General features: G+C 37.9%; 1 protein-coding gene across 2 annotated transcripts in view; it reads right to left on the reverse strand.

The window, feature by feature from the left end:
* CNTNAP4 (contactin associated protein-like 4) overlaps nucleotides 1-16,093 on the reverse strand; it is a 244,719-nt gene that overhangs the window by 204,156 nt on the left and 24,470 nt on the right. For both annotated transcript variants that reach the window (XM_005862607.2, XM_014536737.1), the window contains exon 2: nucleotides 2,165-2,275. In XM_005862607.2, coding sequence (XP_005862669.1) covers nucleotides 2,165-2,275 — 111 coding nt within the window. The remainder of the gene's footprint in view (nucleotides 1-2,164; nucleotides 2,276-16,093) is intronic.

Consider the following 16,093-nt stretch of genomic DNA (forward strand, 5'->3'; position numbering starts at 1 on the left):
ACAAGGAATGTTGCCATACTAGGAATAATATATAGCCTTTAATAAATCACTCAAAATCTGACGTTCCTTTGTGAACGCTTCATGTAATTATGACGGGGGGAAAAGAAAAACTAAATGTAAAAGAAAAATGTAATCAAGTAGGTTGACAACCAGCAAAAGATAATTAAAATGAGCCTGTTTTGTTTCTCTGTTTCATTAACATGCAAATGAGATTCATGAAGTTTGATATTGTGTTTCACCAAGAGCCATAGAAACGAATTAAGAATGAAAATGAGTCCCACTGATGGAGGTTTCTGATGAGTATGTGAATTAATGAAAAATATAATTTTACCCAATTAATAACTTATATATACTTTTTGTGATTTATTGAACCTCAACAAATGAAATAAAGATAGTTAAATTAAATTTTGTATCTCTTTCCAAGAGCCAAATCCTATGAAAGCTTTTATTACTCAAATGGAACGGTGACCAATGTTAAACTCTGCTTTACTTTAAAGGAGCACAAGATGGACCTCATCCCAGAGCAGTGCTGTGATGGCAACATTCCCACTGGGAGGACCTTGGGTACAGGGTCAGGATGGGCCTTCAGAGGGTTGAGGAAAGCCCACTTGCCTGTGATCAATAAGGGATTCGGAACTGAAAATAGGGAGAGATAGTCCAATGTGACCAATAACTCTCACTACAAGGCAAATCAAAGTAAAAGGTTAACACAAAAATACTCAAGGCCCTCCCAATTCCCCATGCTACAAGGATCTCAGTGATTACTCTTGTTGACACTCTCACACTCAGAAACACACGTAGTTATATCAATATAAAAGAAACACATTAGTAATTGTCTCAAATAATATGAGATAAAATTTTAAAATAAAATAAACTTAAATCTACAATCATGCTCAATTGTTATTTATAATGTGTACCAGATGACAAAACACAGACATACACACACATGCACACATGATCTACTTGCTATGCCTAATGTTCAATGTACTCAAACATTAAACAACAGACCAAGGATAACATCAAGCAGTAAAATTAGAAGAGGTGGCTGACATATGGCATGCTAGAAGGGGATAATAAATGAGCAAATCACTGTTTTAATAATATATGATGTCAGTGTGTACTGCTTGATAGTTGTTAAAAATGTTTTCTGTGTTAGTATCACCATAGAATACATGCACAGATGGTTTTTGCATTAGCAGATTATGAAAAGGGACCACGATCATATTCTGTCCCCAAGTGCAGACTTTTGAAATTCTCTCTTATTTCTATAGCAAGTTGCCAATGAATTATATGCACTTTCCTTTAAACGAATTCGAGCAATTAAACACAACCTAACGGTCAACAGGAGAGCAAATCACGTCATCCACATTTAGAAGGAAACACACTGAGAGTTTATTATTTTTAAATAACTAGTAACTTTTAAAAGTACTTCTTTTTGCAAACTTCCTTGCTTATCTTGAAACATAGGGCCAATGAAATTTTGATGGCTACTGTATACAGAAGGATTGTAGCTTAAAAGAACTACAATAGGCTTACCTCCCATTGAACCCATCATAAGTTGAAAAGATCATATGTCAAAAATGCATTTAATATACTTAATCTACTGAACACATGGCTTAGCCTAGCCTACCTTAAACATGCTCAGAACACAATATCAAAAAAATGGCTGGAACATAGTACACTACAGAGTATCAATTGTTTAAACTTGTGATCACGTGCCTGACTGGGAGCTACGGCTCACAGCCACCACCCATCATCACTTGAGAGTGTGGTACCACATTATCCCTAGCTCAGGAAGTGATCAGTGTGTACTGCTTTGGAAAAAAGTCAAAAAATCCTAAGTCAAGCCATTGCAAGTCAGGGACCATCTGTACTGTTGTAGGAAAGTTTATTTTATAGGGTATATAAAAAAGCTTGCCAGATTGAAGGAATTCAGCTCTTCAGGTGCTGAAATGATCATACAGAATTAAAATGGGATGCATCCCTCTGCCATGCCAGAACCAATCCTACACATCATGTACATCACATGAGCTTCTACCATTTGCTTATTTAGAAATTTACTTCATTTACAACATATCACTTATAATGATTTTATTAAAAGAGAATGGAAAATTAATGAGATTCATCATGATCCTCAGAGGGGAAGAAAAAGCAACAGACTTACCATCTCTTCGGTTTAGCCTTGCAAATCCAGGACCATGGCTGCTAGAGAGTTCGGATGAACTGCTGAACGAGGCCTGAGACAGGGCAGGCACCAGAGGCTCATCACAGTCATCTGCCAAGAGGAAAAAATCCATCCGGATAAGTACAGTGCTGACAGCTTTCTTGGCTTCAATAGGTAAGAGAAACAAACAAATCAGACAAAATAAGAAAAACTAGAATCTATAAGTATATGCCCATTGCTTATACACAGTCTTCTCCTGCAGGTCTATTAAGTTCAATAAGAAAAGAAAAAAACTTAAAGACAAGAGAAAATGAATAAAGAGAAGACAAACTTCATAGAAATGACAAAACAATATAATACCTTCAAGTAGAAAAGTTTTACTTAAACAAGAAACAAAAATACCCAATCAGTATACCTAATTTATAAATATACTTATTAAGGAAAGATTTATAAATTTAACTATATAAAAATTAAGAACTTATGATGGCCAAAAGTTCCATAAAATAAAAAGAAATATACCAACACATAGAAAATACTTGCAAAACAGTATGCAATTTGTATTCCAAATTAAGGAAAACAAAATAAAATAAAGAAAAGTAAAAACTACCTTTAAATCCGTTAGAAAACACATTAGGACAAAAAATGGCACAAGCCAAAACCAGAGAGATCACCAAACCGAACCAATCAGGACTACAGTTAGATACTATTTCACAGATGTTAGATTAGCAAGATTCCAGAAGTCTGACAACACCAGATCATCCAGATAGTGTGGGCCAAGAGAAGCTCCGAACGACTCCTAGTGGGATTGCAAATTTGAGCAACTACTTTTAAAAAACAATTTGTCCACTTCAACCTTCCATACCCCCGTTCCACCAATTCCACTGACAGGTCCTCCTGGAGAGAGTGTCCCTACGATGAATCACTGCTCTCAAGGCACTTTGAGATCTTACTCACGGACACAATACAAAAACAAGTATTTCCTGTATTCCATTAAAAGAAAGAGGTTGGGAAGCAGTGACCTAGAGAAACTCTTGCATTTGTACACCAGGAGACATGTGCAATTTCTAGCAACATTGCTCATCATAGCAAAAAATCGTTAGCAATCCAAACATCCAAATACCAAAGAACAGATCAATAAAGCTTAGTACTTTTCATAATGGAATAACATCCAACAGTAAAAAGGAACTATACCAATACACACACACACACACACACACACACACCAAAAAAAAAAGTTGGATCTTAGAAACAAAATTTTCAGTGAAAAAAATTAAGTTATAGAAGATCATACAACATGTTTCATAGTTTTGAGAATCTTTTTTTTACATTGAAATTATTATTTTTATTTTTTTATTTTTTATTTTTATTGTTTTATTGCTTAAAGTCTTACAAAAAGTATTATATATGTCTCCTTTTTTTTCCCACCCTTGAGAATCTTAAAAACAAGCAAAACTAAGTAACATTTGTTTGGGGACATATATGATTTTAAAAAATCTATTAATGAGACTTGACTTGGGATGGTGAACACAATACAATATACAGATGATATATTACAGAATTGTATACCTGAAACCTACATAATTTTATTAACCAATGTAACTCTAATAAATTCAAGAAAATATTTTAAAAACTTAAAAATAAAAAAAGTTTAAATAAATGAGAAGCATAAAATTTAGGATAGTGGTTAGTTCTGGAATAAGGCAAGATATGTATATATAAATATGCTAAAAGAATACATAGGAAGGTATATGCATGTCTATTATCTATCCTTTCATGTGTATCACATATAAAATTTAAAAATAAGACACAAAGAGACAGGAAAAATGTAAGAATAGTATCATGTGGACCATGATATCCATACACGCTTATTTTATTCAGCTGTCTTCATTCTATGCAAAGTATCTGTCTTTTATTTTATACAATTATTAAGTTGTTGCCATTTTTGCTCTAATCAGAAAGTATTTGGGATGTAATACATATTGGTAATTTAAAATCATGCAGGGTTACTGTCCCAACTTTTAATTAATAATAAGCAATTTAATTTAAATTAAATTAAAAATTATCTAGCAGTGGTTCTCAACCTTCCTAATGCCGCGACCCTTTAATACAGTTCCTCATGTTGTGGTGACCCTCAACCATAAAATTATTTTCATTGCTACTTCATCACTGTAATTTTGATACTGTTATGAATCGTAATGTAAATATCTGATATGCTCTATGTGTTTTCCGATGGTCACGACCCACAGGTTGAGAACCGCTAATAGAGCATTCTGAAATTTTATGAAACTTATTCTGCTTGGACATAATTTTTTTAATGATCACTAGCAGTTTTATTGCTTAAATATTCAAACTATAACATTTTTCTGCAGTTCTGCTGTTTGAAATAGTATTTTTCTTTAAAGCTAAATGTTTAAACTATAAGTGATAAGTAAAAATTTACCAACTTAACATTTGAATGCTTTTCATAAGAATTTGCCTAAGATAGCATTTTATTTTTTAAGATCATCTCATTTTCATTCGAAGTTTACTTTTTCTTCTTTCACACCTTAAATTCTTTAGCTAACTCTTAAGACAGATTTGATAACTGGCCCACAGGTCCTGCATGTCTATTGATTGGCTGAAAGAGCTGACACTGTCAACCTAGTTGTAATTCAAGTATTAAGGAGTGCAGACATTAAAAGACATACAATCCAGGGAGTACTGAAGGAAATTCTGATTATGTCCAATCACAAGCAAAATGCTTAAGTACACTGTGGAAACTAAAACCTGGGTGTTTGCATGTACAAGTGAGTGCATTATCTATATCGGGGAGAGGGTGCACATGTGTGTGTTTACCAGAAGTACAGTCATTTTTGAATTATTATTAGTATTTGGGTCAGAATGAGACAAAGGTATTTAACTGAAATTCACAATCAATTATGCAGATTCAAATAAATGTTTTGGATGTAAAATGCCTCTACAGCAATCCATCCCTCTAGAAGGCATATATTTATTGCTCATTTGTTTTGCCACTACAAACTGAGAATGAATCCTGTTCTATTTTTAGCTAAAAAATAATGGTATTAAAATAAGAGAGTGTTTATTCCATTTGTGGGGAGAGGGACATGTGATATGGGAAATAGATGGGGTGCTGATGGGGGGCTCCTGATGTTTGGTAACATTTTAGTTGTTGGTCTGAGTGATGTTACATGGCATTATTTTTTTTTACCATGAGCTTATACACTTCCCCACAATCTGTTGTACATTATTTAGCAACAAAATATTCTAAAATTATTCTTACATAAAACTTAAATAATTGGCACACTAGCACACGCTCCATGAACAACCATTTGACATACAGTATTTTTACCCCTCCTCTTTAAGGTTCTAATAGTATTTTTATGTTACAGATGAGGTAACTGAGACACAGGAGTTTGGTTAATTTGCCCCTCTCATTGTCATGGGGCCATGATATTTACAAACTGCATTGGGGTCTAGAATCCAGTATGCAAGGACACAATGAACACAATGATGATTTCTTTAGGTTTGGAGTGTAGGAATTTCATCAGATACCTTAATAACGTGAATAAAATATCTCTCAAAAAGTTGTGTACTCCAATTCCAGGTTTGCCAAGCTATTTGTTTATTAGCAATTTAACCTTCAATAGTCTTGACACTGGGAAGGGGGGGGGGGCGGTCTCAGACAGCAATAATGAGTCTGGTGTGAGTAAAAGGAATATTTCCCTCTAGACATTAATGAAATGAAATTCTGAAGTGTCAGTCTCCAATGAATTTAATTCCAGAAAACCAGTTTTCTCCGGCTACACCAATAAATACATTAAAACGAAGGCTCTGGTCATGGAAAGCTGAGAACCACAATTGGGGGTGATTTTGCCCCATGGGACACTGAGCAATTTCTGGAGACACTCTGGTCATCACAACTTGGAGGCACGACTGGAATGTAGGGGTGGAGGCCGGGATACTGCTGAACATCTAACAGTGCAGCAGCTGAGAAACCCTACTCTACACTCACTTCACATTGGGTGTCAAAACAACCCAGGAAACTAGTCTTCTGAACTCACCTTTCAGTGAGAACTCTCAGCTTCCTCTCAAATTTCAGTAATTATTAGTTCTAATTTACAGCTTTTCAGAGTGCATCTAATCATTATTCAGAGTGCATAAATATATAGGCATTTAAGTAAGGAGCTTTTCTAATCTGAAATAACATACTATTTCAGTTCAAAACATAATTGTTCTGCCTTTTTTAATAAAGTACTATATCAGATCTTTGTTCTTTGCCTGGGACATATGTAGGTACATGTATTATATATATATATATTAGTATACATATATTATATTATATATTAAATGTGTATATGTACAATATTTGTATCTGTGTTAAAATCATATAATACATATATACATACATATACACATGTATTATAATACATATACACTTACATATGTATATTTTATTGTAATGCAAACATGTATATATAAAATGTATATTTAAGCTGACTCTGTATCAATGTTAAGTTGGCCATCAAATCATAAGTGATGGCATACACTTATTGTATGGTATTCTTATATAAATATATGTAAATATATTTATATATTTGTACATATTACATACATATAAATGCATTACTAATAATACATGTGATTATATGTGTACATCTATATATATAAAACCCTAATATGCAAATAGACCGAACGGCAGAACAACTGAACAACCGAACAACCGGTCACTATGACGTGCGCTGACCACCAGGGGGCACACGCAAAACATGGCGGGCATCAGCAGCAGGCAGCAGAGTGCAGAACATGGGGGGTGTTGGCCAAGGCAGGATGGTGTAGCAGGTGAGCAGGGACGCCAGACCAAGGGAGGGTGCCGGTCACTGTCATGGGGGCAAGCCTCTGGTGGTTACTGAAAATTCTTTGCTCCCAGGTGCTGCAGCCCCCCTGGCCCTCACCCCTGCCACTGGTGCTGGAGCCACTGCTCGCACCAGCCGCCAGCGCACAGCACCAGCCCCAATCGCCCCTGAGGGCTTCTCCACCTCCCCCTGCTCCTGAGAGGCAATCAGGGAAGCAGCCACCACTTGCACCCACTGACAGCGCTGGCCCTGCTCGCACCCGCTGCTGGCACTGGCCCCAATTGCTCCACACTGTCAGTGGGTGCGAGCGGGGCTGGCACCGTCAGCACGTGGGAGTGGTGGCGGCAGGAGTGGGGCTGGCGGCAGACAGGGGACCCAGGGCCGTGGCGGTAGGGGCCGGGCGAGGACACAGAGGATGGGCTGAGACCCGCCCTTGTGCCCACCGCAGCCTCACAGCCCAGAGTTCCTTTCAAGGTGCTCATATTTGTGCACTGGGCCCCTAGTATACATATAATATGAATGCATTTCACATATATGTTAAATATATATCATTTAATTGTACACATATTGTATAAATATACATATTTATATGTGTGAATAAGTATTTGTATACATCAATACACATGTACTTACATGTGTAAACATGCTATATATTATATGTATACTAGAGGCCCGGTGCATGAAAATTCATGCACTGTGGGGGGAGGGGGGGCCCCTCAGGCCGGCCTGCCCCCTTCTCACAGCCCAGGAGCCCTCAAGGGATGTCCTACTGATGGCTTAGGTGCCTGCCCTCGGCCCTCGCAGCCGCCACGACTTTGTCCAGAAGGACGTCTGGCTGTTCAGTCTAATTAGCATATTATGCTTTTAATGTCTTAAGTCTCAGTCTGGCCTCCCCCACGGGAGGCAACCGCGCCAATCAGGGGAAGGTGCCACCCCCATCACCCCGCTGCTGCTGCCACTGCTGGCCCTTGGTCCTGGCTTCTTAGCGCTGGCCCCAACCCTCACCACTGGTGGGTGGGGGGCAATCTGGGGCCAGCCCGGCTGGGGAAGGGTTGTGAGAGGTTGAGGCACAGCAGGTCACACCCTGTCCAGCCTCTGCAGAGGTGTGGCACCGGGACCAGGCCCACACCACACCTCTGTGGATGCCTCAGCAGAAGGGGCCAGTCTAATTAGCATATTATGCTTTTATTATTATAGATAATATAGTAATTATTATATAATTTTCATTATATACTATTATTACATAATAGCACATACATAGATACATATTATAATATATAGTATAAAAGTAATACCACATATTATACCATAGTATATATGTATTATATGTACAGTATTCCATATATGTGATTTACATATGTAAATATATAATGTACCCACCCCTACAAGTCTCCAAAGTACTGCCACGATAGAGGCTGCCAAGTAGGGGGACCCTGGGCCAAAGGTGGAATGGGGAGGCTGGTCCTGGACCCTCTCCCTCTGCAGCCCCCTCCCCTCGCCTGAACAGATGCGCAACTCAGGCTGTGGATCCTACCTCTCTCCCAGTTCTCTCCCAGTATTGCAGCCCACTCACCTCTCTCCTCTTCCTGCAAATCACCTGCAAGTATATGCCACTTGCTCAGGTGCCGTTCAGCTTTTGCTCTGTGTCGTCAGGCACAGAGGTCCTTGCTCCCAGCTCCCCTCTGCTATCTTTTGATACCAGAAGGAAAGTTTCTAAATTGCTGGAGTAAAATGGAAATTCTTTGCTACCCTCTCCGACTTTTAGGATGGGCCTCGGAGAGACTGAGGACTTCCTGGCTACCAGTGTTGCTTATCGCTTATCGTACCCCCACCACCTCCACATGGGAAGGACAGGGCTGCCTACCTCCCAGCAAGAGAGCTCTGGCCCGAATCTGGCTTCTGGGAGAAGATAACGCAGGGGCCTGGACTGCTTTCCTGCAGGCTTCTAGCTGCCGCACTGCATGCTGGGACTCAGCTCCCACTCTCCCCCACCCCTCACCCAGCTGCACAGCCCCAATGCAGAACCCAACCAGGTGGAGCTTGATAAACCTTAATAAAGAAGGAACTTTGACCAGGGGGCGGGCACATTCTAGGTAAAAGGAGCTCAGGAGAGCCTGCAGACTCCATCACTGGTGGAATTTGAAAATACAGTCATCAAGGAGAAAGGCTTGTACAATTCAAAATGGTAGCAGGGAATGTTTGGTTAATCAGTGTTTGTTTGTTTTCTATTAGAGGAAGAAATGAACATTTCTCTTACTACTCTATGCTTTTCCAAAATCCTATTACTTTTTGTTCACTGTTTTTCATAGTTATATTAGGATTTCCACATTAACCTTGATATACAGTTGAAAATGTGAAACTATTTTTCATTTAAAAAAATCTATACACTGATTACATATGGAGAATTTCATTGAATTCTGTTAGAATATTCATATACTTAGAGCGGAAATTACCTAACTTGTGCTGAGACATTCTCTCTCTCTCTCTCTCTCTCTCTCAAACACACACACACACACACTACAGCTTTCAGGTCAATAACTCAGAAAACTCGCCATTTACTCTTCATGTAAGAGAAAAGCCATTGTCATTAAAAAGACAATGATAAATTAGATCTCTGGCAAATTGTGTATGTGAAAAATTTCAATAACCTTTTATAAATAGAGATGCAAGCTTATATTGAAAGTATTTTAATATAGCTCTATCAAAAGTAATTTAATTTTTTTACAAAGGGATTTAATGCGTAATTCTCAAGTAAGTAAAAGCTGTTCAGTTTTTAATAAAAGTAATTCAATTTTCTTAATCTCTGTGTAATATTACCTGTACTAAGTTAATGGGTATATATTATTGGCTGTTTATGTCCTCAGTGCTTTACAAGCATTAACACATTTGATCCTGACAAATATGCTATACTATTTGATACTATTAACTCCACTGGAAAATCAAAGAGAAAGGGACACAATGGTTAAATAATTTAACCAAGGGCACAGAGCTTATATTCTGAGCCAGTACACTGTTGAAATAAGTACAGTACTAGGCATCTAAAATATACTTGGTGAAGGCCTGGGAGGGAGCGTGGGGGGGGGGGGGGTTGCAGGGGGGAGGGGAGCCATCTGTAGTACTTTAAACAAGAAATATAAATTTAAATAAATAAAAAAATTAATAAATATGCTTGACAATAAAAAAGGCTGATTTTCAGTAGCATTCTGCTTAGTTGCCAATGAGTAACAACAACCTCTGTTTTTTGGAAGACTTGCCAAAATCAGTTGCATGCCTACTAATGAATCATGTTTCCCACAGAAATATTCATTGGAGAAGGACAGGATAAGCTAGGATACATCACAAACATGCTTAAAATCTTTAAGAATTCTATATGCTAGAGGCAGCAATGGGACCATTGATAGGGAGCTTTGGAAATGTTAGAATCTCAGTCTATTCAGAAAACAAATAAAGTTTATTTAGACCTAGTCCAATATTCCATTGATGGATTCAAGATTAATGAATGACCTTCCCTTCAAGAAATCTATTTCCTTGAACAAAATGTTTTATTCCAATCTATATTATTGAAATTGTCATCCAGTTGAAACTGTAAATCATCAACTAAGAAAGAATGGAATTATGCTAACAAATATAAAAAATATTGTGCAAAGGTCAAATTTCATCCAAGAGTTAGGCAACAATATTGTTCTCTAACCCTAAACCGAGTCTGAGTTATTTCTACAAATTATGCAGGTCTAGTTTCAGGATCCCAGGAGTCCCATCTCCATGCCCAGGCATGACACATGTCCCTGGTGCACCTCTGACTCCTGCCCAATGAGAGATTGAATATGCAAATGGACAACAGCCAGACTTCATACAAAAACAGAACTCAGGATCATAACGGGCAACTACCAGCTCAGGAAGCCAGCCTATGATCTAGCAGCCAGCCCAGAGAGTCAGACAATAACCCCTGTAGCAATTAGCTCAAAACAGCTAGGACTTGGTTAATAATTTGTACCCCTGCTTTCAGGTACATGTTTAATAGAGATTTTAAGGTCAGAGGAAGCCAAATGTGCACACCTAATTAATCACATAGGATGCCCTGTTTCTAGTTGTCCTACCTACAGCTTCCCTCTATCTTTGGCCCCCAATCAGAGCATACAGAAGCCTTCCCCTTTTTCCCATTATAAAGTTTTCCCTGGCCCTTGCCCACCAGTGAGTCTCTGTCAAACACAGCTGATGGTGGCTGAATCCCTTGCTATAGTGACCTCTAAACAAATAGTTTTTGCTTGTTCTAATTTGGATGGGTCTTCATTTATTTCTATGCTAATAAGCTCTTCCCAATAGGCTCACCCTCACAATTATAACCCCCAAGGCATTGACTCAGCATGTCAAAGAATGTCCATCCTAAGTATCTACAGAAGATCCAAGTATGTTTGAAACCCAGCAGCATCCTCCTGATTTAATTTTTAAAAAATCTATGGATTAGCTCTAGGTTGTCACTTCTGTGGAAGGTGCACTTTGAGTAGTTCATCCTAGTTACTCAGGATGGAAATAGCTAGAATGAATTACTGATTCTATCTAGGATGAATTACTGATTCTAAGGAGAATGACATGGGGGAGATTTTAAACTTGCCCTTTCCAGGTCATTCAGCCTTACTTTGTCTATGGTGTAGTTTTGCCAGGACTATGCTGGTTTGAAAATCACTAAAATAGATCTGCAAATTAATTTCTAGCCAGTGCTCCTTTCATAAATGCCTTTATACTTTTCATACTGTTTCATGAGGCTTTTTAAAGATTAAAGAAATGGTTATCGTGTCACACCCCACCTCTTTCTCCCAATGTATCTATGTCAACTGACAGTGTGTGGAGGCAGCTGATGCACAGTGACATTCTGGTAAGAAAAAAAGAATATATGTTAAGAACCAGTGATGATACCACTGGGCTTGAATAAAGTATAATTTTTCATAAAAGCAGGTGACAAAATATGGGCCTTTCCTGATTTTATCTCTGATTATTATATAAAATAACATTTCAACTCAATTAAATACCACTGAGTATAAACTACTGCTAAATTCTTTACCTTCTTTAAGTATTAACATGAGTTTGACATAAAAATTGACATTCACTTGAGGATACTAGCTTAGATATCAGTAACTTAAATCTAAAAAATAACATATTGCTGCAACTTAAAACAAGTAAATATTTATCAGCATGTTTTTCTAGAGCTAAGCTAAAAGGCAAGAGTGATTTTCTAGTTGTCAAGTAATTCATTTTAGCTGCAGCCTGTAAGTTTCTATGCATTTTCTCCTATATAAGACTACATATATAGTTATATATATAATTGTTAATACTATGGTGTTAACGGGATAAGCTTTCACTTGGAGGCAAACACTGGCTTCTGTGTCCCAAGTTGGAAGAGCTTTCCCAATTAATCTTCACAATTAATGGATTAATGGGAAGGCAGTTAACTTTTAATGACAGCACAGCCAGCGGCTGATTGATTTTAGAGGTTTAATGGCAACTATTTAAAGTCCAGATATTAGGACAAGAAGACCTACAAATTCACCAAACAAAATCAAGCAAAGGTAAAGAGGTGGAAGAAATAATTAAAAAGTAAAGAGTATGGCAGCTCTGGGAATCTGCACATGTTTCAGATCGTTACTGGCAGATAAAACGGCCACAGGGACATCACGATGAGGACCTTTAAGACTTGGATATGTATCTTCAATCAGCTCCTTTTATGACCAACTCCACATGTCAGAATGGACTTTTGATTAAAAAGAACTTGAAGAGAAACTTTAATAATCATAATACTCAATAATTCAAATAATAAGATTGTAGAATGTCAGATGTTTAATGCCGTGATATAAAGGGATTTTTTGTGGAATGGAAGTGGGGAGAGGTTTAGAACATTAATAGGTATGTAAATTGGATAAGATAAAGTATGCTGTGAGTTAATAAAAATAAAGCCCAATTTAAAGAAAACGCTCTTGTAAGGTTAAAAACTGATCATAAAAAATGATAAATACAAATTAAAATGATGTCCACCAAACATGGGGCATATGCCATTGACAATTTAAACACATAATAACATACAGTTAAACAAGAAAAAGGATGAAAGACATAGAAAATAGTATGTACAAATGAGTCCAATGAGCTCTGTCTTCATTAGCTCATACAAAGTTTCTGGAATGTCTACAGTTTAAACTCATGGGTAAGCATTTATGGGATCCCTCCATTTATTGCAAACACTGTAGATTAAATTGACTTTAAGTCTCTGATAAAAGAACTAAAGTCAAATGGAAATGGAGACATGTCTTTAAAATAAAATGGGTTTAAATGTATAGTATAAATAATGTTTCTTCTCTCTTTTTCTTCTTCTTTAACAGGTTCATGTGAAAAATCTTGAGTGATTACTGTAGAACACAGCTTGTTTTCCATAGCCCAGGCATAGAGGCAGAGGAAGTACATGGCTGCTGTATTAGTTTGCTGTTGCTGATGTAAGGAATTACTACAAACTTAGGGTCTTAAAGCAACACAAATTTATTATCTTTCAGTTCTGGATGTCAGAAATCCAAAATTACTTTCACTGGGCTAAAGTCAGAATGTCAGCAAGGCGACGTTGCTTCTGGAAGCTCCAGGGAACAACCTGTTTCTTTCCCTTCTCCAGCTTCTAGAGGCTGACCTCATTCCACAGGACCCTCTGATATCTGCTTCTATACATTATATCTCCTTCCCTGACTCTCCTGTGGCCCTCTTTACCTTCTAAAGATTCTTGTGATTTCACTGGGCCCACCTGGGTAATTCCAAGGATCGGGATGTGGACATCCATGAGAGACCATTACTCTGCCTACCAGAGTTACCAACCTATAGAATCAAGAAATGAAATTTTTTCCAGATTCTGTGGCTCAAAATATTGCCCACTGTTATGAGTAAGTCATTGAGTTAGAAATGGAATTCACATTATGATTATCATTTCAGATATACAAGACTATATCATTCCCAAGGTCACCTGGAAGATTATCCCAAAGATCATGTATCATGGAAATGTACACATGTAACCTTTGTAATTTATTAACCAACTAGAGGCCCGGTGCACTAAAATTCATGCACTGGGGCGGAGGGAGGGGGGGTCCCTCAGCCTGGCCTGTGCGCTCTCGCAGTCTGGGAGCCCTCAGGGGATGTCCGACTGATGGCAAAAACGTAGCAGCCCCCCGATCACCACCCCCTCCCTCTGCCCACTGGCACGCACCTTGACTGGCCTGGCACCACCTGCTCACCAGCCCTGCCCCCACTGACCAGTCATTCTGCCGTTTGGTCAATTTGCATGTTATGCTTTTATTATATAGGATGTCATCTCAATAAATTTAATAAAAAAAAAAAATTTTAAAAGTGATTATCCCAATCCTCTTCTCAATGCATAAAGCTGAGACATGAGGATATGCTTAGAGAGAAGAAGGGAGAGAGAGAGAAAAAACATTGATGTGAGAGAGAAACATCAGTCAGTTGCCTCCCATACATGCCCCAACTGGGAATCTAACCTGCAACCTAAGTATGTGCTGTGACAGAAATCAAACTGGCAACCTTTTGGTGTATGGGATGATGTTCCAATCAACTGAGCCACCCAGCCAGGGCTCTGCTCTCTATTTTGACAACTTGCTTCTTCTCCAAGTCTCAGACATGGCTCCCCATTCTCTATGATACACCTCCAAAGAGTCAGCACACTCCCATCCCTCTGTAAGGTCCCAACTTGAGCAGAACAGGCTTCTATTATTACAGCACCTTGCAGGTGGTTTGAGTCTCTACTTTTTGGGATGAATGTGTCTGGAGGGTCAGCATCATTTGCTAATTGTCACCTCACACAGAAGACAGAACATAGCATAGCATAGTGATTACAAGTTTAGCTTCAAAGCCATCCTCCATGGGCTCAAGTTCTAACTCTGCGAATCACTAACTGCTCTTCAGAACTTTATTAAACTGCCTTCCTCATCTCTAAGTGATAATAATGTTCATACTAAGGTAAGCAGGGCTTTCTGAAAATTAAATGAATTAGCATATAAAGAATACTGGTACCGAGAGTATAGTAAATATTATGCAAGTGTCTGTAATTGCAACCTTAAGTGGTTATTATTCGAAATACAAAAAAATCAAGACTTGGAACTGAATAAAATTTAACTTGATATCTCTTATAAAATCTTATTATAAGAATTATCCCTTGAGAATGAGAAAAAAAGAGAAGGCAGCATTTAGCATGCCTAACCACATTGTTATCCATCCCTCTAAAAGAAAATTGGCACAGAATTATTAACCTTAAAAAAAAGGAAGTAAAATGTCCTTGTGATGCATTCTTTTCCTATTAAGAAATACTTTTTAATGCACCAACAGGCCATATTTTTTCTTTTATCTCTTGGGCTTTAGAGTAGTTTCATTTACTCCAGAAAAATAGAACTGAAGACTGCACATAATGCAGAAATTGAGCAGCCATGATTCATAAGGAAAGTGGAAAGAGAACATGGGGGCATCTCTTCATTTGGACACCTTGATGCTGTAGTAAGAATGGTCAGAGCATTCATGCTATGCTCAGCTAAGTCACGCGTGCATGCAGTACAGCAACAATGACCTCCTAAGTGTGTGCCATTTCCATTAACTGGTAGTTTCAACCTGAAATTGCCATGTTTTAGACTTTGATTCCTGGAGGGAAAATTGGGTAAGCCTCAATTCAATGCCTATTCTAGTCATATTAGATGATATTTCGACATTTGTGAACAAATACTCCATTTTATTACTAAATTATTTTGAGAGTTCTTATTTATATCTCAAAATATCACACTCAAAGATGAAGGCTGAAATGTTTCATAGTGATAGGGAATTTTTCTGCAGATAAATGCATTTTAGTAGGTGAATCCATAAAGCTATTTTAATGAACAGCTATTTCCAACTAAGGGTGGGAACTAAGCCAATTAGAAATAACGAGCTTCTCTGAGTAACAACATGAAATTAAATGGAGGATATTTCCATTTCATTGCCTAAATTGTTGTGTTTGATTTTGTAATCAAGCAAGAGACAAGTTCTGTGGACCTGGGGGTGGGGGGATATT

Source organism: Myotis brandtii, unplaced genomic scaffold (genome assembly GCF_000412655.1).
Source record: "Myotis brandtii unplaced genomic scaffold, ASM41265v1 scaffold165, whole genome shotgun sequence".
Taxonomy (NCBI): domain Eukaryota; kingdom Metazoa; phylum Chordata; class Mammalia; order Chiroptera; family Vespertilionidae; genus Myotis; species Myotis brandtii.